General features: G+C 38.4%; 1 protein-coding gene across 1 annotated transcript in view; it reads right to left on the bottom strand.

Annotated features, from left to right (window-relative positions):
* Gp210 (nucleoporin 210) overlaps positions 1 to 25,957 on the bottom strand; it is a 68,951-nt gene that overhangs the window by 28,402 nt on the left and 14,592 nt on the right. Inside the window, exons 8-20 of the mRNA XM_089647238.1 lie at positions 25,165 to 25,369; positions 23,097 to 23,280; positions 13,578 to 13,675; positions 12,445 to 12,612; positions 11,293 to 11,430; positions 9,944 to 10,035; positions 7,828 to 8,016; positions 7,540 to 7,682; positions 6,821 to 6,979; positions 5,257 to 5,463; positions 3,976 to 4,161; positions 1,429 to 1,641; positions 457 to 682 (exon numbers count right to left, since the gene is read on the bottom strand). Coding sequence (XP_089503364.1) covers positions 457 to 682; positions 1,429 to 1,641; positions 3,976 to 4,161; positions 5,257 to 5,463; positions 6,821 to 6,979; positions 7,540 to 7,682; positions 7,828 to 8,016; positions 9,944 to 10,035; positions 11,293 to 11,430; positions 12,445 to 12,612; positions 13,578 to 13,675; positions 23,097 to 23,280; positions 25,165 to 25,369 — 2,208 coding nt within the window. The remainder of the gene's footprint in view (positions 1 to 456; positions 683 to 1,428; positions 1,642 to 3,975; positions 4,162 to 5,256; positions 5,464 to 6,820; positions 6,980 to 7,539; positions 7,683 to 7,827; positions 8,017 to 9,943; positions 10,036 to 11,292; positions 11,431 to 12,444; positions 12,613 to 13,577; positions 13,676 to 23,096; positions 23,281 to 25,164; positions 25,370 to 25,957) is intronic.

The raw sequence follows: 25,957 nt of genomic DNA, 5'->3' as shown, positions 1-25,957 counted from the left end.
TAAACTTCGGGCGTCCATTGTATACCGGTAATACCAGGTATGACTCGCCCTAGTGAATGACAAAATTAAACATTTAGAAACATTAAACTTAATCCGATTTATTTTACTCCATTCAACAATTCTATTAATGTCTGACTGGAGTTGATTGCAGTCTTCTAAAGTTAGTATTTCTAAAAAAAGTTTTAAGTCATCAGCAAAGAGAAGAAATTTAGGATGCAGAATTACTTCTGAAATATCGTTTATAAATATGGAAAAGAGGAGTGGGCCTAAATTACTGCCTTGGGGTACCCCCGATCGTACAAAGAAATGTTTAGATTGGAATAGTCCATGAGACACAAACACAAATACAAACACAAATCTCTTTTAGAGAAGAAGGGTTGACTTATTGTGAAATTAGATATGAGAGCATCAGCAGAATGCTGCCTTCTCAACTAATAATTATAATAAGTTACTTACCAGTGATGGTGCACTTGACACCAGCACCACTGCCGGGCAGTCTATCCTCCTGTGTCACCTTGATGCCGGGTCCTGCGGCCACGCTGACCTCGGGAGCCCCCGATGTGCCGCGGGGCAGGCAGACCCCTTGCCGGTCCACTAGGCACACCCACACCTCCACGCTCTGGCCCTGCTCCAGCAGCGGGGGCAGATCTGATGTTATGCCGTGGGCTGATACTATTGCTATCTGGAATGAGATAAGATTGAGGATTACGTTGGAAGTAATCTTCCCAACAAGCCTTTCATTGACACGCTCGGTTAAATCAAAAGCGAATAACTCAGGCACGAAGCCCTAGTTATGTTTGCTTCACAGAAACTAAACGGTCTGTACAGGATCCGCAGAAACTTTAACAGTTCACAACTGCCGACCCTGTACCTCAATTCGCAAGTGCGCCCCCACTGTTGAATTTGGCAGCTCAGAAGAAGCAACATGAAAAGACTGCAGAAACGGGGAGTCCATTTGACAGATTCCCCTATCTTAACAATTGCAATCTTTGGAGCATAGACTTGAGGTGGGAATGCTGTCCTTGTTCTACCAGTATTAAAATAGAAGATACTGTCAGGAACTAGCGTCATCTACCCCTTCGGTACCGGCGCACAGTCAGGAAACGTGCAAAACACGTGCCCAATATGAGAATGGGTTGCTTGCTCACAGTTCGGTTGTGGAATAATTTGTCAGTCTCTGTGTTTCCTCTTTCCTACAACATGACTTCACTTCTTTCTTTCCAAGACCCTCAACACAGTATTACCAAAGATGACAGGCCCTAAAGGAAATAATTTCAGGATAAAACAGAAGAGCATAAAACAGAAGAGCAACAAAAAAAACAAGATAAAAGAAAAGGTTAGGTTGGGTTTGTCATTTGTAATTTTTCTTTGTTTTCTTCAATGTTCTGTTTTGTCTGAAACCTATTAATAACTACATATTTTTGTTACCTCGACAGTGGCGACTGGCGTTTCCAGGCACAGGTCGTGTGCCGTGACGGTGAGGCGGCCCTCCTGCAGCGGAATGACGCGCAGCGAGCGCATCAGCACGCCCTCGAGCGCCACGCGTGCCAACTCGGGGCGGGACGCCGTCAGCCGCAGATGACCAGAGCCGTGAAACAGTGGTGCTCGGGCTTCCACACCCGGGGCCAAGTACACCACCAGCTGGAACAAATATTGGCATTGATACATGGATATATGAAGACACAGATAAGGTGTCTTTTATTCATTTTTAAGACGAGTGCCGTCCACCTATAAGTAATTTCCATCGACCAAAAACATTGGGAGAGCGAGTGTGGATTTATTTACTCATTCATGTTCTCCATATAAAGGTTATGCACCAATATATTATGAAAAAGAAGAAAGAAAGGAGCAGATTTACTATTTTGTGACATATGTCAAAAGATAGTTGCTGAACTGTCTGTAAGTGACGTTAAAAATGTCGATGGTCAATGCAGAATGGTTAAGCAGTTGAGCTCTGTTGATTGGCGAATTCTGATAGGCAGAAGTCCTCGCTTTCGGAGTATAAAAAAGTGCATGGGATACCAGTATACTTGTTAGGCACATACAAGTTAATCTTTTTCTAAAGTTATTTAAGTGGATTAAGTATAGTTATAGAGATTAGTTTAAAGATCTTAACAATTACCCCACTACCAAGAAATATTGGCTTTCAAAAGCATTTAAAAGATCGCAAGAAGCAACGCTTTTTACCTTTTGTAGGTCTGCATAATATAAAATGACTTTATTGCGATCATTTTAACATTTAATACAGTTAAAAACATTATAGATAGGGTTATACTTTAACATTGACAACTTAATCAGAAAATTAAATTAAACATATATAAATGTCACAAACGTTCAAATATCTGTGATGTTTAAATATTTTTAAGCTGTAAAAATGAGATCCCTGAGGCATACATGTTTTAAAACCATGTATGATCATGTGAGAAATGTGGAGATCCGCAAAGAATACAAGGCTGATGTAAGGGTAATGAGTAAGATTAAGAAAGGGACGCTTAGATGGTTTGGGCATGTAGAGCGAATGAACAAAGAAAAGAGTGTAAGGAGAATATGTGACGTAAATGAAAATGGTAGAAGAAGTATAGATACTTCGAGTCGGGCCATGTCGAGAGTCAGAATAATAGAAGAGTATGTATGAGACGATGTGTGGATGTAAATGAGGCAAGGAGTGTGTGCCAGGACCGAGTTGTTTGGCGGTCTGTCCTCTCTGCCTACCCCTGGGGAGAAACTGCGTGATGGTTAGTTAGTTTATTGCAAACGCTGACTCAAATTTATCTGGAATGTTTAAATATTTTTAATTACACATTCAGATAGCAATTTGTTGACAATCAAGAAGCAAAACAGAACACGTCGCTATGTGGAAAAGAATGGGACTGTGACATGCGAATGCATTCAAGTTACAACAGTAATATTCTCACAAACTTCAAGCTTAATTATAGCTTTGTTTAAATGACAGCAGAGTTGTATTTGAAGTTGATGCGTGCCTTTCTGGCTTCCTATTGGAGGACCAAATGAACAATTACGTCATGCGATTTAAGAGTTAGCTTTGTGCTCTGCGTTATTTTGGAGTGAAGCGTGCATTAAAAGAGCTAGGCTTTCGAATTACGTCATGCGATTTAAGAGTTAGCTTTGTGCTCTGCGTTATTTTGGAGTGAAGCGTGCATTAAAAGAGCTAGGCTTTCGAAGAGAGGCAAGGAAAATATTACGTGACATAAAATTTAAGTGTTCAATTTTCATAACTAAAAATGATAAGTGATCATGGTGTCCCACTTGTGTCTATCACCTAAGTACACACACGCCGAGTGAATGGCGGGACCACATTCAAAAGATGCGGTACGTCTTTGTATGATATTTTATGTTTTTGTTTTTATAAACATCTAAGAGTGTTGACACACGAGGATTTGTTTTCATATTGTGGAGAATAATCTGTTCTGTCTATATAGTCCAATAAATCATGCAAGAATGCTATAATTTGACATTTAATTGCGTGCATAGGTATTTGAAAATATGTACCGCGTACGGGTATAGATAAAACGGAGCAAATTAACGCGTTCAAAAGGTTAAATGACGGTAGGGAGTCAAAAAATATGTCAGAAGTAAATAAAAGAGTCAATAAACATTTGTTAAGCAGGGTACTCACCTAGAGTGTGGCATGTAATGTATCTGATACTGTATCAATCTGCAAGTGGGTACGGCTCGTCCACGGTAACCGCGTATCCAGCTACGATCTCCCGGATCTGCCTTTAGTGCTCGCTATGGTGCTCGCAGTGAAACCGCCGTCGGCGGGTCACTGCGAGCACACTGCGCTCCACCTGCGAGCGGCTCGCAGTAGACTCGTGCCTAGGTACTCACTTGATACAGTATCAGATACGTTACGGGCTACACGGTTAGGTGAGTACCCTGCTTTATATAATTACAGTAAGTGATCAGCTGAACCCAAAACTTTTTAAAGTGGTTAACTATTTTATAAGTTGGTACCTTCTCCCCGAGGGCGTTCAGTGGCTTCACCATCTTCACGCTCAGCACCGCCTTGATGGATCCTGCAATAGGGGGAGTGTGTCGCACTCCCGCCGCGCGCAGAATAGAGTTTCTGTAGCCGTATACTTCCCCGATCACTTCGGCTACTCCGCTTTCAGGCAGGTTCACTCCCGAGATTGAGAGCATCTGAAACAAAGGTGTGTTCGTTAGTTTGGGATCGAAAATGAAGAGAAAAGATTCTTGTACCATTAGTGGTTGATCAAATTTTAAAACGGGTTGTTTTATCAGACATCAATGGCAGCAGTCAATTTAGTAAAATTTGGAAGAGAATCTTCAGTAAACAGTCCGTAATAATATTCAAAGTGAATGGTATTTTATCGTCATCTACAACATGGTCTACGACATGGGTCCTTCCTACAACATGGTCCTCCTACAACATGGTCTATAACATGGGTCCTTCCTACAACAAGGTCCTCCTACAACATGGTCTACAACATGGGTCCTTCCTACAACATGGTCTATAACATGGGTCTTTCCTACAACATGGTCTTCCTACAACATGGTCTACAACATGGATCCTTCCTACAACATGGTCCTCCTACAACATGGTCTACAACATGGATCCTTCCTACAACATGGTCCTCCTACAACATGGGTCCTTCCTACAACATGGTCCTCCTACAACAAGGTCCTTCTACAACATGGATCCCTCCTACATGTTCTTTAGCATGCGTCCCTCCTAGAAATGGTCCTCCTACAACACGATCTACAACATGGGTCCCTCCTACATGTTCTTCAGCATGGGTTCCTCCTACAACACGATCTACAACATGGGTCCCTCCTACATGTTCTTCAGCATGGGTCCCTCCTACAACACGATCTACAACATGGGTCCCTCCTACTACATCTCCTCCACACAGCATCACCAAAGATGATGTAGGTCCTGAGGAGAAATTATTTTCCTCAACGCCTGTGTGGAATTATTGCAAAAATAAAAATCCAGCTGCGTCAGTGGTGCCCGTGGATAACTCTAACAAGTGAGATGGGCGACGTAGTCATTATAAGTACGAATCGTTTACCCATACCACTGCAAACCGCATATCTAAGCACAATTTGACAGCTTTGATAATCCGTGCAGTTTAGTCATTGCTTGACGACAGTCGGCACGCTTCCGTCAGATACCTCTTTATTTCTGTTATCTACGGTGATGCCTCTCAAGAAACGTCGGAGAGGATTACCACAGATTATCCGATATATCCAGCAGTACGAAGCAATGATTACCTGGTGATGATAGTCCACGACCGGCACGGGGGAGAAGTCTGAATCCAGCTGCGTGAGGAGAGCTTCGCCGGGTGTGTCGGAGAGTATGGCCGTGGGGTGTGAGGACCACTTGATGCGCAGGGAGGAGGCGTTGTGGAATACGTTACCGCGCATGTCGGACACCGTCACCTCTAGGTCGAGGGCGCCACCACCGCTGAGCAGAGGCACCTGCAAACATATATACACAAGAATAAGAATGTGAATGAGGCAAGGAGTGTGTGCTGAGGCAGAGTAGTGAGGCGATACATCATCTCTGCCTACCCGTGTGGAGAAACAGAGAGATGGATTTATTGATTGGTTAGTTTAGAATAAGAAGATTAGTAGAAACCCTAGAGCTTCTATATTTTGGAATGTATTACTATTAAGCGAGCTGTCAGAATGCAGATTGCATGAGAAATATTTTTGCATCACATTCGATTCCAGATAAATTCGGTGTTTTCGAAACGTATTTCAAAATGAAATACTGTTTTTGAAAGCAGAAGAAAGACTCTTTCAGATTTTAATTTTACAAACTGACATAATATTATATGCATTATCCCTCTACAACTGGCTTCACACGGGCGTTAGTTTGTCATTGCAAAAACTCCCGACAGAAAATAAATCTGTTTTTGGGAACGGAAAACGGTGTCGATCGAACGTGCGAGAGCTGCTTATGTAGGGCACCTTCACATATTGGATCATAAATAAGAGATTTACTAATGTAGTCGGTGGCAAATGATTATAAATATTTAAATTTTGGTTTAAAAAAATGGAGGTTATTTTTTTACGTTGTTTTGTCGCTTACTGATTGTTTTTTCATTGTAAATTATAAAAATACCACTTTTTATGAAACATATTTACATACACAAACATACTACAAAATTTACTGTAACTTCACTTTTGTTTCATTTCATATAAAATCTATTTAAATAAAAATGTAAATGTTTGTGTGTTCAAAATCTTAAGCCTCCCAAAGTTCTTCACCCATTGCTTTGAAATTTTGACATAACGTTGCATTTGGGTACGCGTGTGTTTTTATATACCTATATTACATAGATGTCACCTGTGACACGTTAAAACACACTTTTTTTTAAAAACAGCATCATCTGTTGGACAAACATGCTACTTTTTAAAACCAGCTTTTGGACTTAAAAGCAACACGCGCTATTGTTTATCTATCAGGTACAGTTAGTTAATTAATAAAAAATTCACAAACTTTGACAAATCTTTCGCAAACAGGCAAGCATTGGCGGTCAATGACTTTTTGAAACTTAATAAATTAATTTAGAAGTGTCTATGGAAAAATTTATAAACGCAAAATACAACACTGATTATATCATATATCTCACAGTAAATATAAAGAGTCCATCTCAGTTTGTGGCGTGAAGTACATATAAATGCTTTACTGCTATCGATGTACCGTTTACTAGGCACAAAAATATCCAAGGAGTTAAATAATGCTGTTTTGTGCAATCAAATTTCAATCCATACTTACCTAGAAACTTTTATTTTTTATTGTACAAAGTCTTGACGGCAGTTTCATTACCTGCGAAGTGGCAAATATAGGACACGATGAGTCGGGAGCCTGCCTTATGGCGATCCTCAGTGAATGGGGACTGTTGCAGTTGACGGCCAGCCGCGCTTCTGCCAGCACGGTGCTGGTGCCGCCCCGGTAGATCTTCAGATTCACATCCGTCTGACCCAGCTGGAAACAAAGGAAAAAAAATTACATACATATTTAAAAACTGGAAGTTTCATCAGAAAATTTGAATTTGGAGGCGAATGTATGGCAAGGTTATGTTGGTCGAGGTTAGGTTAAGTGTGATGTATTGTAATAAGTAGAGTATTTAAGCGATAGATGGCGCTAGTCATAAAGCTTACTCCAAAATTCGACAGATGTCGCTAAAGTGTAACAATTACTTGTGAGATGAGATTGACAGGGAACAAGCTTCTCGAACCAGAGAATTACCAACCCTCGGGTAATGAACAGTGTAGCTAAATCCAGACCTATTATTTGTAACGTAAATAAACACAATTATAAGCAGAACCTTTTACTTTTTAACAAAGAGTTCCCATCACTTAAATCTGCAAAGTAAGGCAGTTATAACAGGTAAGGACAGGTATGGAAAGTATAACCCTCTCTGCGATCAGTAAAATGGCATGATGATTAGTTAGATAAATATATATATATTGGTTGTATGTAGTAAGAATCTTCCTGATGAGGAAATCAGCTAATTGTAAATATAGGTGTGCATATGGACCAACCCTCAAGCAGGTGACGGTGTAGACGTGCAGCTGCTGGCCGGCGTAGGGTGCCGAGGAGTAGGGCGTCACGGAGGCCGTCTCCTCGTCGGGCACGGTGATCTGGTGTCGGGGATCAGAGCCGCCCGCCCAGGTTAGAGGGCCGCCTGCAACACATAAACAAACTAGTAGAGAAAGAATTACTACTGGTCAGCACCGGAAGGATAAGGTCCAAACTCCGAGCCAGTCAGGCAATTATAGGCATATTCCCTCATGACTTTGTGTAACTCTATATAAATTTGTATCACCCACCTGAAAAGATGACATTAGCCGATGATCCCACTGCGAGCAGCAGCGCAGCGTGCTGGGGGCGCGGGAACAGTCGCGTGAGCGGCGTGTGGCACGCCAGGCTCACCTCCTGCGACAGTGACCCCTGGCGCACCGTCACACGCCCTGTGCCTGACTCCAGGCACTTCACGTGCAGCATTGTGCAAGCTTCTCCTGCAAAAACAATAACAGCATTACAATCAATTGGAACAGTCGAGTGAGCGGCATGTGGCATGCCAGGCTCGCCTCCTATGACAGTGACCCCTGGCGCACCATCATACGCCCTGTGCCTGACTGAATATATATTTGAAAATAATTTTGTAAAACCCGACAATAAAAATTAGAAGTTTTAGTTGTTCAATTCCTGGCAATACTGGCATAACTAGCTTAACCACTCAGAACCTTAGAACGTCAAAAGACGTCAATATGATAATAGCGGTCAAGACATTAGAACGTCTTTTCACGTAAACGCGCGAGATTTTACAAAAATTGATTTATTTCCATCACTAGTATACGGATTACCATGATTTAAAAAACAGAGTATCGATAATGAATAACGCTACGCGTCTGTATTCAAGAATATCTATGGAACATAGAGGTGCATTATCTAAGCCGATTGAATCTGTCATCTTGTTCGTTATTAATTTATTGCGTTTCTAAATAATTTATTAAAAATATTTTAGTTTGGACGGTTAATATTTTGAGGTGACTAATAGTTTTTAAATATATTTCTTCAATATATAAAGTGTTATTTCTTTATGCTACTCAGAAAAAAGTACATTTTTCAAGCCTTTGAAATAATGGTAAGCGATTTTTACATATTTTTGACGTTTTCATAAAATGTATATTTAGAAACGCAAATATTTACATATAACAACACAATGCGATAGTGGATTTCATAATCTTTCCAAAACATTTTTTAGAATGAGGCTACGTTTCCCAAAACGTGAGTTATGAAGCTTTTTACTAAACTCGTAAATAACACAAAAATTATCACGTTCTGACAGTTCTCAAAGGGACATATAATAAATAAAATTCTATGTCTGAGAGGTTAACGTTCGGACGGTAGCCGTGTTTATATTTTAACCTTTAGGAGAGTATGGCCGTATTGTGTATGTCTCTAAAAAAATATGTATAAAGGAGTATGGATCTACACCGTACGGCTGTGTTTGTAGGAATCCTCCTAGTAATAATATTATTTTTTTTAATTCATTAACATGTGATTAATTTGCTTATTTTGATTATATTTTTATTTTTTATATACATACTATAAAAATAAAAATGGGAGTTTTTGAAGTTAAAAAATCTCACTCTTATGAACACTTTCTTCTCTCAAAAAGTCACTCTCTCAGAGATAAACAGGTGAGGCTTGTGGTTAACCTCAATTTTTAAGGTATGTTTTGAACGGTATATTCGTGGATGTAGCTTGATTTTTATGTATACTGTTTAGAATTGATAAAATTTTAAATTATTGTATGATTTGTTATATATAATGTTATATATCCAATTCTAGACCAACGATCAGCAATTGGAGAATTCTCTTCTCTTCAGAAGTGCTTCCTTCCGGCCTGGAGAGTCCCTGATCGACCACAGTAGATACACCCATGGTACGAAAATGCCCAACTAAGCTATGTCAGTATTGTGGGTAGATTCATCGATAGCAACGGAGTAGTATGTATTTTTCAAATCATTTCAATAAATTTAAAATATTTTTGAAATTATGTACTTCAATAGTTTCACACGGCGCGTAGCTGTATATGCTTGAAGGGAGTATGAAGGCTAGTTTTCAATTATTTTGGGTGGCACTTAAGATGCGTACTGCATCTTCCGAAGCTGCTTGCACGCACTTCTTAATCATTTCAGAGTCATGAAATGATATATTCATACGGCCTGCCACCAAAACTAATTGCCGACCTCTGTTCTAGACCATCGTAAACAATTAAAAATCGTCTATCATCCATCGTCATAGTGACGTACAATCGATACCCTTTTGAGTCCGCAGGGAGTAAAGATATCCAAAGGCGCAAACGCCCAAAGAGCTAAGAGCTTTCTTAGTTCAACTTTGAACGTAAAACCAAAATAAAATTGCATTATGCCTTACCAACGAGTTTCTCACTGTTTAGTTTCTCCGGGTATATTCTCTCAAAAACTACTCCTTCTGTGGGCAAAACTTCAAACAACATTTGGTCACAGCTAGAAAAAGAAAGAAAAAAGCTTGGTTAAATCAAGATCATGTATCGAACATAAAGTTCAAAGAAATAGTTTGAAACACTTAGTTTGTGTTTGTACAAAGTACGTGCGTGTAGATACTAGATATAGAGTTAGTTTGCATTTAGTTTGGATTCATTCTTAATTTGCATTTCTACTTAGTTTGTATTTGTATTTAGTTTGTGTTTGCCATAGACATCCAAATTAATAGACTTGCCCTATGCTAATGCTTCTGTTCGAGAATAAACTATGACATCAGTCGTACATTGACCACCGAAGAGTGCACATTGAAATAACCAGACCATGCGCAGAAAAGTAAAGTTCGCTAAAGGTTTGCGGCGCTGTCCATTGTGGGACTTTTCTGCTCAAGATCTGAATTTTTTTTTATAGTGAATACCTCACAAGAGTCCCAACTGCTCCCGTCTGGAGCCAGTGAGACTATGGCATCCCCAATTGGGGGATGTTGTGAGGCTGAAGGTAAGTGGGGAAGGGAAAGAGGAAGGTGGGGAAGTACCTGGCTATTCAGATCTAGTCACTAAACACGGCTAAAGCCATTTGGAGCAACGTTTCAATTCTGAATGGTGGTCTTACACCAGGGCGATACTGGTAGTATCTTCCACTCTGGAACGTGCCGCAAATATACTATATATTATTTTAATTAATTAATTGTGAAATAACACAAATTAATCAAATAAAATTTATCTGCGCACGCCGGGTTCGAACCTGCGACCTTCGGAATGGCAGTCCAATGCGTTACCACTGGACTATGCCGGCCGTCATAGAATGTTTGTTCTTAAACGAATCGCCTGGCGTAGGTGGGTAAATTATAACAAATTTGTAAAAGTGTCTAACTAAATAGTGTAACAAAATATTCAATTTTGTACACAAGCCCAAACTTTTGTTTACCCAATTTGGGATATGCAGTTAAGTTTTTACGTAGCCAGCAATCTGCACGTCATTGTAAAAATGACTAGCAATTGGTAAGCAGATTTTATTTTCGAGGACCGAATGGTGATATTACAGTGAGAGTTGCCTGTATACTGTCAGATTCATTTATTGACAAATTACGGAAAGTGGAAAAGTCACGCAGCCTCCCGCGCTCCTCGCAATTTAGTCTGTTCTCCTTTCCCTGATGGGCTCGTCTTTATTTGAATGCCTATGATGTTTGCACTTATTTTATGATTGTACTTAGTGTGTGTTGGTACTTGGTTTCTGTTGTTTTTGTTTTGTGTTGGTACTCACTTAGTGTAGGGCAGCACGGGGTCGGAGTTCTTGGAGCGGGCAGCGTAGAGGGCCACGTGGAGGGCCAAGCCTACTCCTACAGGACCTTCTCCCTCGCTCCAGACTATTTCCATCCTGGATGGTTCCACCACACGAACCCTGGGAGAGAATAACTATATTAGTCCTCAATCTACCTACTAACACAATTCTTCCACCTGGTCACCATTTGATATAGACATATATATTTTTTTGTTTGTTTATTATTGTGAAGTAAACAACGTCGGGCAATGATATATGGGTATGGAGATACTGAAAAAATATTAGATTATAAAAAGAGAGAATTCAACTGCATTCAGAACTATTTCTCACAGATTAACCTTTTGAACGCGTTAATTTGCTCCGTTTTATCTATACCCGTACGCGGTACATATTTTCAAATACCTATACACGCAATGAAATGTTAAATTATAGCATTCTGGCATGATTTATTGGACTATATAGACAGAACAAATTATTCTCCACAATATGAAAACAAATCCTCGTGTGTCAACACTCTTAGATGTTTATAAAAACAAAAACATAAAATTTCATACAAAGACGTACCGTATCTTTTGAATGTGGTCCCGCCATTCACTCGGCGTGTGTGTACTTAGGCCACTGTGTTGATAGACACAAGTGGGACACCATGAGCACTTATCATTTTTAGTTATGAAAACTGAACACTTAAATTTTATGTCACGTAATATAATAATAAAATTGGACTAATGCCATCCGTTGACAAAATTGTAAACTAAAGGACTAAAAGGCGCGAAGAGGCGCACTTGATTATCGATCTTTTTTATGAAAAACAATTTTATTTTTGAGAAATTCTTGTCGATGTCAGCATCGTGATAGTTCTACGAATGTCCAAGTGAGCAAGAAATACATTTATGACGAAAGAGCGCTGGAATATCGACCGTCAAAGTTTCCGTATCAACTGTTGATACAGCCGCGTGTGAGTATAGACTTTTTGCCGTAACAACAGTTGATACGGCCGCGTGCAAAGAGTTAAAATAGTATTGTCACCTTGATATTATACCATGATATTGCCTCCTATAGTACCCATATCACCGACATTGGTAATGTCACCGTGATTAAAATACTGTTAGTTAGGTTAGGTTAGGTTCACGGTACCTTGCCGTGGCGGAGATGTGAGGGCTAGACGGCACAGATGCCGTGACAGTGCCGTTGCCCGGTCCCACGGCCGTCAGCATGCCGAAGCGCCCCACATTCAGGGCCGCGCCCTCACTGCGCCACAGGTAAGAGCCGTCGCCTCCCACCGCACGCATCTGGAAGTAGGCCCTGCAATCACAACAAAAAAATCACCACAAGTTACGTTTCTTTTCTCCCAAAGTATTACATTATTCCATTAGCCTTGTTCATAAGACGCGCTCCTAGCGTTATAGGCAGTTTCCAACCAAATAAAAAAAAAAAAATTTCGGAATAACTTTATTGAGTAAAACCTCAAATTGTAATATTTAAATATTGCAAACAATATTAGTGATTTCTAAACGAAAATCTGAAACAGAAAAATCAGAAAAGGAAACGGTCACATCTGGGACTCACTAAGATAGGTTTATCTAAAAAGACGCTGTCTGGATTGCATTTAGTTCGGGTTGAATCTTGCGATCAAACATAAAGATAGTTGCCAATAAAAATGTGCGGTGAAAAAATGAAGACAATGTTAGTAGTTCTTATTCGAAGTATGATACAGTTAAAAGTGACCGAGGGGAATAGGGTCCCATTAGCTCAGTTGGTAGAGCACTGTCCCGGAAAGACAAGGGTCCTGGGTTCGAGTCCCAGATGTGACCGTTTCCTTTTCTGATTTATCCTTTTCAGATTTTCGTTTAGAAATCACTAATATTGTCTGCAATATTTAAATAATTTTTTAGCCATCAAAAGGGCAAATGAAATCAATTGTGATGAATAAAATAGAAAGAACAGAGATGGGCCATGTAGCATTATTGGTATAAAACCGCGCTCACATTGCAATTCGTCAACATCGTTCACCCATACTACTGAAGATCGCATCTACACAGAGCGGCGCCATACAGTTGTTCCACTATGATACTCCATGCATTTCGGTCATAGCTGAGCGTCAATCGGCAAGCTTCCATGCCTCATCTCCCACACTTATGTTTCTATTATTATCTATGCCTTCTTCTTCTTCTTCTTCATTTGGGGTTTGGGCAATTGATAAACACATTGGATTGTTTTCACGTCAATGTAACTACATAATGTAACAGATCGGTTGAATAAGCACTCACTTTGGTGTCATCGGGGTGATGGGATCCCACGGCAGAACCACTTCGGGGGGAATGATACTGATCTTCTGGTAGATATTTATTTCTCCCGTTGTGGTTATCTGAAAACGAGAAAACTACGAGTTACAACAAGAGGTGGAAATGCAACTGCACATGATTCGGTCGAACTACAATAATAAATGGTAACTAAGCGGTCGAATTATAATAAGTAGAAATTAACCAATCGAGATACAATAAATAGAGGAAATTAACCGATCGAGTTACAATAAGAAGTGGAAATTAACCGATTGAGTTATAATCAAAAGTGGAAATTAACGGAACGATTTACAATAAGAAGTGAAATTGATCCAATCGATTTACAGTAAGAAGTGGAAATTATCCAATCGAGTTACAGTAAGAAGTGGAAATTATTCGATCGAGTTACATAAGAAGTGGAAATTAACCGAACGATTTACAATAAGAAGTGAAAATGATTCAATCGATTTACAGTAAGAAGTGGAAATTATCCAATCGAGTTACAGTAAGAAGTGGAAATTATTCGATCGAGTTACATAAGAAGTGGAAATTAACCGAACGATTTACAATAAGAAGTGAAAATGATCCAATCGATTTACAGTAAGAAGTGGAAATTATCCAATCGATTTACAGTGAGAAGTGGAAATTATCCAATCGAGTTACATAAGAAGTGGAAATTAACCAAACGATTTACAATAAGAAGTGAAAATGATCTGATCGATTTACAGTAAGAAGTGGAAATTATCCAATCGAGTTACATAAGAAGTGGAAATTAACCGAACTATTTTTTTTTTTTTATTTATTTAGAAAAAAAAAAGTAAATATTCACAAGAGATAAAAATATATTACATTTCATATCAGACATCACTTTTTTTTGTTTACCCAATTTGTAGAGAAATATTCTCGGGTCAAACTGGGGAGCTAGTCTATGTGCTTATATATATAGATAATAATATGTACAGTTACAAAAATGGAAAAAAAAATATTTTCAAAAATACTGTAAAATACTACAAAATATTGTACAATAAGAAAATTAGAAATAATTATAGAAACAGAATATCAACAAAAATCAACGAAAAATCAACAAAAATATAAGCAACAGAATGCATCTGAAAATCATCGATAAAAGTAAGGCAATCTTCTCTGTAAAAATACAACGAAAGTTTTTTTTTAAATTTAAAATAATTTTTCTCACTTTTTATTGTATTCGGTAAATCGTTAAATAACTTTGGGCCTATATATTCATGATGGTGTTGTGCAGCTGTCGTATTGCATCTAGGTACATACATGTTCCCAGATGTTCTAGGTCTTATAATTCGCGTTGAGGACCTTTCAGAATCTTTAAAAACTTTTAAAATAGCATTTCTTTGAAATAGTTTTGAAATCGGTAGGACCTTAAATTTTTCAAAAAGTTCGTTGGTTGGAAAAATTCTTGGTTTTTTAATAATAACTTTGATTATCATTTTTTGTGTTGTTACTATCGAATACAGATTATTCTTATAGATACCTCCCCATGCGATTATTCCGTACTGCAACACTGACTGTACAAGAGCAAAGTAAACCATTTTAATATTTGACAGATTTAAGATATTTCTTAATTGTATAAAAATGTTAGTAAGTTTTCTAATTCTTTTTACACAGTTTTCGATATGTTTCTTAAATTTCATGTTACTTTCTATAGTTTATTTATTTATTTATTTTTACATTTATTACATACAAGATATACAAATATAAAAGGAAGCTTTGACTGTCCAACTAGGAAGTTTCCCGTTTTAGGACAGTCAAATTGGCAGGTTGAGTGTACATAATTCCAGGTAGGTACATGTAAAATATAAAAATAAAATTAAAATATAACATATAAATGTAAGAAAGAAAATTTTTTTTTTAGGAAAATACAATTTAGCAGTAATAAACAATAAAATCCAGATAGGTACATGTAAAATATAAAATAAAAATATAATATATCAATGTAAGAAAGAAAAATAAAAAAATATTTTTTAGGTAAATACAAAATACAAAATCGAAGAAATCAACTCAGACTACGTTTTTTAATAATTTTTCGGAATCTGTCCTACCTAAGTCTAATAACCATTTAGTAATTTTAGTACCGAAGGCTGATAATTCACACAGTTTAAATTGATAGGGGATTTTGTTGTATATTTTTGGTCCCAGGTATGAGAAAACGTTTTGATAAGCCGCAGTATTACTAGTTGGAATAGAAAGGTCGTTTCTGCTCTTACTTCTGGTTTGATGATTATGATCGACTGTTATCGTTTTGTTTTTATTTTTGTGGACGCAGATTGTTATTTTTTTTATGTAACACTGTCGAACATCAAGCACATTAAACTCCTTGAAGAGAGCGTCGCTCGAGTATCTGAAGGGTTTCTTCATAATGACGCGTAGAATGGATTTCTGTGCCTTCAGTAGCGGGTATAATATTGTTAATCCTGTTCCACCCCATCCAATGCAACCGTAGGTTATGACGGAGTTACAGAGCCCGTAGTATATTTTTTTAATGTCTTGAGTTTTTATAATTTCCCGCAATGCTATAAATATATAAATAAGCTTGCGCACTTTATTAGCTGTGTTTTCAATTTGTTGTTTCCATTTAAGATGGTTATCCACTATTATACCTAAATATTTAACAGATTTAACACATTCAAGGGTTTCGCATTTACAAGTATGGTTATTATTTCCAAGGCTACACTTAATATTATGTATTGTGAGGTGATGAGGTGTTTTGGGTTGACCTGCAAGGGTAGCGCTAAATGTGAGATATTTTGTTTTTTGTATGTTTAGTGTAAGCAAATTACTGTCCAGCCACTGTTTTACTCTGTTTATACCTGTGTTCGCAAGGTGGTGTGTTTCTTTCCAATCATCTCCTTCAAACAAAATAACTGTATCGTCAGCGAACGTGATAATTTTGCCACCAATGTGTTGGTTACAAAGTTCGTTTATGTATATAATAAAGAGAAGGGGCCCAAGTGTACTTCCTTGTGGTACCCCAAAAGTGTATTTTAGTGAAGTGCTAATAGCTTCGTTAATTCTGGTTTGTTGAAATCTATTAGATATATAACTTTCTATCCATTGAAAAGCTTTTTCCTTTATTCCTATGTTTCTAAGTCTCTGTAAAAGAATTTTATGAGATATAGTGTCAAATGCCTTGGCCAGGTCCAGGAAAAGGGCAATAGTTTTCTTGCCACGGTTCATATTCCCTGCAATAGTTTCAGTGAGACATGCGATGGCATCATCCGTTCCCTTACCCGACCGAAAGCCGTATTGGTTAGGACTTAGAATGTTATGTTTCTCCACATATTCGTTTAACCTAGTTTTGAAAAGCTTTTCAATGACTTTGGATATCGCGCTTAATAGTGATATTGGCCTATAGTTTTCTACAAGAGATTTAGGTCCACTTTTGTGAATTGGGACAATTATTGATTTTTTGAAGTGATCAGGAAATATTCCTGATGCAAAACTTAAGTTGTAAATATATGATAGCGGAGCAGAAATCTGATTTTTAATTTTTTTTAGTATTTGTGTATTTAGACTATCTGGACCCTTTGCATGTGTAGTATTAAGGCTGTTGATTATTTTTAAGACCTCTTCTACAGTAGTTGGTTTAATATTAAATGAAAAAGATTGTTCCTTTGTTTCAATTGTCGATGCTAAAGAGTCTTCCGTTTTCTGGGTTTCTAATAAAAAATTTTTTGCTAGATTTGATCCAACAGATGCAAAATATTGATTAGTATGACATGCAATTGATTGATTGTCAGTTATAATCAAATTTCCGGTATTTAATTCAGTTACAGATGCATTGGTATTTCTTTTACTTTTAGTTATGTCTCTGACAACATTCCACATGTTTTTGCTGGAATTATCCTTATCAAGTAAGAATTTATAATAACGCTCTTTACATTTGCGAATAACGGTTTTGCAAATATTACGGTATCGGTAATAGTTTTGCTGTTTAGTATCGTTCAATGGGTCTCGTTTAGCTATTTTATGAAGGTGATTTCTTTTGTGTATAGATTTAACAATGCCGTTGGTAATCCATGGTGTGAGATGTATTTTACTATATGGAATGCGTTTAGTTATTGTGTGTTTTGTTATGAATGTATCGATTTCATTAATAAAATAGTTTAGAGCATTGTTAACTTCAGTCTCTTTATAAACATATTTCCAATTTTTATTATTAAGATCATTTAATAAAGCCTCATAATCGATAATCTGTTTGTGATTAATTTTATGTTTTTTGGGTGTTGAGTTTGGGATACTGATTGCAGTGGTGTAATGATCAGTGATTGTATTATGTATTACAAATGCATTTGAATTTGTTATATTTCTGGTATATATATGATCCAAACATGAGCTTGAGCTACCTTGTACCCTAGTTGGAGAATTAATATTGGAAATAAAGTTACTTTCAGCCATAGCACATAAGTAGTCGTCGGACTGCCTATGCAATACTTCTCCTATAGTATTTATATTCATGTCCCCGATCAGTACATATTGTGCATAATCCTTAGTTTTTTTTAACTCACCAATAAGATTTTCCAGGAAATCTTGGATGTCATTGAACGATGGTGATCGGTAGATAGCTAGGATACCTAAATTTTCATTAATGTTGATTTTTAAACAATTACACTGATTGATGTTTATTTCTTGTACTAAGGAATTTAATGTGTTGTCGATATATACTACTACTCCGCTATTTTGGTTAATATGCGATGTTGTATGGTATTCGTTATAGCTGTTTGAAATTTGTTTGGCTATGTATGAATCATTTAACCTGCATTCAGTGAGAATTAGTATATGGAACTTTACCACAGCTTTTATTTCTTCCAAAAATATAAGAAAATCATCCAAGTTTCCCATCGTTCTAATATTTTGATGAACAATATTAATCCTATTAGATTCCCAATTAAATTGCATAATTTTGTTAATGTTTTCAAAAATTATTTCAGTATTTGGCACTAAGATACTATCGATTTGTGATCCCTTGATATTTGACTTCTGGGGTTTTCTTCAGGATTTTACAATTATTATCGTTACATTCTCCTCCTTTACACGAACGACTGTGCACTATCACGCTAATATTGGAATCTGTGACAGGATCATTAAGATAAAAAGGTATATATGATGTTTTTTCTACATTAAGACTAAGTAAGTTATCATCAAACCATTCCTTCAATATGTTAATGTCAGCATTCGCAGCTATATTCACTTCTGTCCATGTTATTCCTTCGATTATGATGACTGTGTCATCCGCATATGAGATGACACTTCCATTAAGAGGGAGAGTGAACATGTCATTGACATATATAAGGAAAAGTATAGGCTCAATTACTGTGCCTTGTGGAATTCCATATTCAGAAGACAAGGGTTCACTTAGTGAATTATTTAGTTTAACGTATTGTTCTCTATTTTTTAAGTAACTCTGGAACCAAGATAAAGCTTTGTCTTCCAGTCCAATTTTCTCTAGCTTAGCGATCAGCCTAGAATGCGACACACTACCAAAAGCCTTTTTTAAATCGATAAATATTCCCAGACACTTCCGACGTCTATCCAAGTTCCTCATAACTAGAGAAGTCAATTTTGCAATTGCATCATGAGTTCCTAGATTAGGTCTAAATCCATATTGGTTAGAATGCAGAATTTTTTTTTCTTCTAGAAATAGGAATAGTCTCTTTTTCACTATTTTTTCAATTATTTTAGAAATGTTAGATGTCAAAGATATAGGCCGGTAGTTAGTCATTTCCTCTGGGTTGCCAGATTTAAAAATCGGACTAATAACAGTTTTTTGTAATTATTTGGAAATCTTCCAACCGAAAAGCTTAAATTAATGATATGCACGATAGGTATTTTTAGAAAATCTTTAAGATTTTTTATGATTTCTACTGTTATTCCATCGCATCCCGGTGCTGAGCCACCTCTCAGTGAACTAATTATATTTACAACTTCCGGTTCCGATGTGGGTCCAAGAAGTTGCATTTTATTTGTATCTATTGAATTTCTCTCAAAAGCCTCAGTGGTTTTGCTAGCAGCTAAAGGGTTAATTTGTTGTGCTAAATTTTTTCCAACATTTGCAAAAAAATTATTAAATAAGTTCGCACATTGAGTCGGCTCATCTTTTACGTCTATAGAATTACCGTTGTACGTCAGTCTGTGTATTTCCAACCCTTTCCGTTTCTTATCAATAATTTCATTAATTGTTGACCACATTTTTTTTTTATCATATTCTACTTGTGACATTTTTATTTTATAATATTGTTCTTTAGTATTCCTTATTAAATTTGTAAGCATATTTCGATATTTGACAAAGGTATTTTTTAATATATTGTTATGAATAAGTATTGGGCACAATGTTATGATTCTTACTTAGCCCAAAGTTGTGTTAATAGGCTGTTTATGTGTTTGGTTTCTTAAGTACATTATTGACTGTTATGTTGAATGAAAGGAGGGTGGCCAAGTTTGACTTTGTTGGTCTTTGAAAGCCAATGCGCCAGAGTCCCTTCCAGTGGTTGAACTGGAAAATAACTCGCCAAATCGACCATCCGCCGGTAGAACATAATTCTCCATTCAGGGCGGGGAAAATATATCCCATCTACATGATGTTCGAAAGGAAGTTGCAAGGTTACAGAATGAAAATAATTTGGTTAAACTTTGGACTGGCCGTAACAAGTTGTATTTGATAAATTTCACAGAGAAATACAAAAAGGTGAAAACTTACCCCCATCGACCAGAACGTAGAATCTATCTACCCTGTCTAAAATAATATGAACGTACGTAGTTATGAGGAACGAACACTGAGTGCCGCGAATGGCGGAGTAGATGAATCAGCCAAGTAGCTAGAGGACGGCAGCATCAGGAGGTGGCTGGCCAACGGCCCAGTGTGGTCCAGCCAGGAGGAGTAGACAACATCAGGATGTGGCTGACCAACAGCCCAGTGTGGTCCAGCCAAAAGGAGTAGACGACAGCATCAAGATGTGGCTGGCCAACGGCCCAGTGTGGTCCAGCCAGGAGGAGTAGACGGCAGCTTCAGGATGTGGCTGGCCAACGGCCCAGTGTGGTCCAGCCAAGTGCCGGTTTCACGGTTAATCCGTAAGTTGCCCTTCCACGAGGCAAGGTGGAACTTAATAATGCTCCGAATCAAAATGCACACGGCGAAAACAGTCTATCGGCAGAAATAATCACCGATCGCTTGGATAAACTCTGATTACCCCCATGGCCACACATGGTGAAATACGTTTTCATTATCCACGCCACCCGGGGCGAATTCCACTCGCGGGAAATATAACTAGACTTCTAATCTTGAAGCACAAACTGAACATTTCGGTATTAATCACAAATCCATGAAATAACTTTCGAATAGATCCTCAGACCTCCAGAAATAATAATTGACCCCCGACCGGACACCCTGTCTCTTGTCCGTCCGGCCGGGAAGTGAAGCCATCTTGAATTTTTTCTCACTTCCTGTAAAAGTTTCTTGTTGCCAGTGCATAAACAATAGACAAGATAAATCACAGATTTGACAGGTTCTTACTTAGTGTAATAATCGTATGTTATTTTCATAACAATATAATTGAAAGGGTTTTTTTTATAAAGATTTACAAATACAAATATTTACAATAAGAAGTGAAAATGATCCGATCGATTTACAGTAAGAAGTGGAAATTATCCAATCGAGTTAAAGTAAGAAGTGGAAATTATTCGATCGAGTTACATAAGAAGTGGAAATTATCCAATTGAGAGTAAGAAGTGGAAATTAACTTATTTTTCAAATGCTAATACTTTGGGAAACTCCATTATATTAGATAATAGAGCAAATTTTAAACATTATTCCACTTTTATTTCTTCTCAGTCTGAAGATGGATGTGATTGTCCGAAACTGGTTCGGCCGGAAAGAAATAAAAGTGTACAAATTGATTTATTGCAGATACTTTATTAATGGAAATAAACTGATTGAGTTACGATTTAGCAGAAATAAACCGGTCAAAAAAAAAAAGAGAAGAAATTGGTCCGCAAAATTACGATAAGAAGTGGAAATCAAGTGGTTGAGCAACAATTAGAAGACGAAATCAACTGGTTGAGCAACAATAAGAAGACGAAATCAACTGGTTGAGCAACAATAAGAAGACGAAATCAACTGGTTGAGCAACAATAAGAAGACGAAATCAACTGGTTGAGCAACAATAAGAAGACGAAATCAACTGGTTGAGCAACAATAAGAAGACGAAATCAACTGGTTGAGCAACAATAAGACGTAGAAATCAACTGGTTGAGCAACAATAAGAAGACGAAATCAACTGGTTGAGCAACAATAAGAAGATGAAATCAACTGGTTGAGAAACAATAAGAAGACGAAATCAACTGGTTGAGCAACAATAAGAAGACGAAATCAACTGGTTGAGCAACAATAAGAAGTAGAAATTAACTGGTTGAGCAACAATAAGAAGACGAAATCAACTGGTTGAGCAACAATAAGAAGACGAAATCAACTGGTTGAGCAACAATAAGAAGACGAAATCAACTGGTTGAGCAACAATAAGAAGATGAAATCAACTGGTTGAGCAACAATAAGAAGACGAAATCAACTGGTTGAGCAACAATAAGAAGACGAAATCAACTGGTTGAGCAACAATAAGAAGTAGAAATCAACTGGTTGAGCAACAATAAGAAGACGAAATCAACTGGTTGAGCAACAATAAGAAGACGAAATCAACTGGTTGAGCAACAATAAGAAGACGAAATCAACTGGTTGAGCAACAATAAGAAGTAGAAATCAACTGGTTGAGCAACAATAAGAAGACGAAATCAACTGGTTGAGCAACAATAAGAAGACGAAATCAACTGGTTGAGCAACAATAAGAAGACGAAATCAACTGGTTGAGCAACAATAAGAAGTAGAAATCAACTGGTTGAGCAACAATAAGAAGACGAAATCAACTGGTTGAGCAACAATAAGAAGACGAAATCAACTGGTTGAGCAACAATAAGAAGACGAAATCAACTGGTTGAGCAACAATAAGAAGTAGAAATCAACTGGTTGAGCAACAATAAGAAGACGAAATCAACTGGTTGAGCAACAATAAGAAGACGAAATCAACTGGTTGAGCAACAATAAGAAGTAGAAATCAACTGGTTGAGCAACAATAAGAAGACGAAATCAACTGGTTGAGCAACAATAAGAAGACGAAATCAACTGGTTGAGCAACAATAAGAAGTAGAAATCAACTGGTTGAGCTTAATCATCTTTAGTAGTTTTCTTGTTGCTGAGGATAGTTTCCCCGATTCTCAAGGCTCCTTCACTACTCAAGGTCCTACACTGCACGGAGAGCCGCGCACACCAAAGTTAGGAAAGACTGTGACAGTTACATTATTTTTCCTTTCAACCATCTTGGTGTCGCAATTTAAAAACATTTCAATGCAATCGCAGCACCTTCCATTTTAGCTTAATATGTTAACAGACTGTACTGCAAATAAAGCACTATTGTTGAGTCACAATACCTTGGGATAAAAGGTCTTCCCAGCCACGGACATGAGAGTGGCCGTGACCCCCACTTTCCCCGGCCGCAGGGCTGTGCCCTCGACCACGGAGCCGTTGATACTGCGGGAGGTCACGGAGAAGAGGTCTTCGTCCAGCGTTACGGCGATCCGGGTCTCGGGGCCGATGGTGATGGGTCGATTCTCACTGCAACGAACAATAAAGACATAGTTTTATATTATTTTTAATGATAAACTAATCGGGTTCATCGGGTGAGGTGTGTTCAGATCTTAGAGGCGGTTGCGCCTGCCTCCCAGCTGTGTGGCGGGCCAGAGGCTGGTTTAGAGAGACCCTTTGACCTCTCTAATTGGTCTCTCTTGACCCATCACCTTGCACCGCAGCAGGAGGGGTAGATTCATATGTCCATCACTCCTGGACACACTGATCCCTAGATTCCTACCCACCCCTACATACATTTGTAGCAGAAGAATCCAGATTAATTCATTAATAATAAGCAGCTCGACCTACTTAGATACGTAATCGCAGTCGAAATCAAAACAGAGCAACCATCGCAAGTCCGTCTTTCACATTACGAGAACTCGCCAGAAGGTTCGAGTCTACGGCCTAGGCATAATTGCCGCGCCGTCGAAACTTCGTGAAACACACAGACTGTGCGAGTGCCTAGGATTTAGTTGCCATCCATCTACCTACTGTTGCCGTCGGCCGTGTGGTATAAATAAGCCCGACGCAGCGAGTCAGTCAGTCAGTTATCTATCGGCTGTCAGTCAACGAGGCTCAACGAGTGATCAACCGCGCTCCTCTTACTAGCGCGAAGGACAACGTACCCGGCTTCGCCCGTACCATCATTGACTCTATCGGGACATCATCCTAGCGCCTTGTCTAGATCGCCGTTCCTGGCAAGCGCTACTCGGATTACAAGCGCCCTGGTTCCAGCGTCTCTGACCAGCGCTTCTTCCACGCCACCATGACCACCAAGAGGACACGCAGCATCCTCACTAGTCTACGCCGCTCCCGTTCAACTGCCTACAAGGTCCGCCGCACCTTCGGCCTCCGTCAGCACTGGAGTATTGATTATCCAGATCGCCAGTGCCTGACAGTCATCGAGTCCCGGTCACCAGCGCCCGACGTCGACTCACTGACCCGCGCCTGACCAGCACATCATCGCAGCAACCGGAATATTCTACATCTGTCCTACATCATCTCCTCGTCACGGCAACTGACTCAATAAACACTGTGACCTTCACGACACACGCCTTTTATTTCGTGCCTCACCATTGATCCCCAAACATTTTTCGTTCCCAGAACTTTCTCTCCTTCCTTTCCTTAAAAGGACCATCCACACAGCATCCCCAAAGATGATATAGGCCCTGACGAAAATTATTTATGTAGGGTTGATGTAAAAAAAAAAAATTGTAAAATATTATTATTCCTCTGCCAGTTCCATGCCTGGCTGCCATATGGTGGGGTGACTATAACAGAAAGAAACCATAGATCTGCCGATTAGGGTTGAGGCCCCAAGTTGTAGGTGACCCCAGGTAGGTGACGTGGGATAGTCCCTTTCAGTGATATGTCAATAAATTAATCTAAAAGTCTACAAGCAACTTGCCTTGTATTATCATTATTTAGTCATCAAAAATAAAAACTACTTATTAATTACTCATCTTTTTACTTGTAATTGCTAAATTGAATTAGCAAATTGTACTTTTCTTCGAAGTGGTTTTTTTGTCTTTTGTCCAAGGTCAACGTACGAATGATGTTAAGATAGTTTATTTTATGACATGCTTGAACCTTTTTGGTACCAAAAAGATTGTCACGTATGAATTATATTATTAGATTTTGCATAAGGGCATATCTATGTCTACGGTGGTACAACCGGATAAAATAGAACAGTGACAAAGCAGAACATGATAAAATAATAGATTAAGTTAGGTTAGATTAGGTTGGGTAAGGTTAGATTAAGATTCTTTACATTCTTCAACATTCTGTTTTAGCTACATGTTTAGTTTCTAAAGCTAGCAGCTTCGCTTCAAGGAACGCAACGAACAATCAATAAAAGTGATTAGAGCCCACCTGTCCACCATGCGCACGTGTATGACGCACGGGCGGCCCTCCTGCACAGAGGCGGGCAGTGGCGCCAGCTGCAAGCGCGCCGCGTCTCCGACCCTCAGCCGAGCTTCTGGCGGCCGTGATGACTCGCCGTCCTGGTCACCGTGCGCCTCGCCAGCGTCGCGGAGCCATACCCGCGTCACGCCCTTCTTGGCGCCGGTGGCCACGCCTGAAACGAAAAGAACCGCAGTGTTTAAATAAGAAACATTCCTTAAAATGAGATTTTATTGAAAAAAAAATTGTTGTCGCCGGGAGTTTAATTCATGAGTCGCGGATCTAATGATGAATCTCCGTGTTAACTTGATTGGATCTTACAATAGAGGATCTTACGATCGAGGATCCTACGATCTAGGATCCTACGAAATGTTACGATCAAGAATCTTAAGATAGAGTATCCTACATGCAGGGATCTTACGATCGAGGATCTTACAATAGAGAATCTTACGATCGAGGATCCTGCGATCTAGAATCTTAGTATGCAAGATCTTATGATGGAGAATTTTCCGATGGAGGATCTGTTAGTAGAGGTGTTGAAGTTGTAAAATATAAATTTCAATAATTTCATACAATAATATCGGCAACAAGTAACAGAAAACCAAATTTTAAAAAAAATTAATATATTTAAAACCAGGAGAGCAAAAATTAAGGAGAAGAGATAATAGAATTTGCTAGGAATCAAAATAATATCAACAAGAAAACATTCCAAATACCTACCCACGTACGTCAGAGGTGAATAATTCACTCAAACATCTATTTC

Source organism: Hesperophylax consimilis, chromosome 26, assembly GCF_061612785.1.
Source record: "Hesperophylax consimilis isolate HC1 chromosome 26, BYU_Hcon_1.0, whole genome shotgun sequence".
In the NCBI taxonomy this organism is placed as follows: Eukaryota; Metazoa; Arthropoda; class Insecta; order Trichoptera; family Limnephilidae; genus Hesperophylax; species Hesperophylax consimilis.
This window is presented reverse-complemented; position numbering and strand designations above follow the sequence as displayed.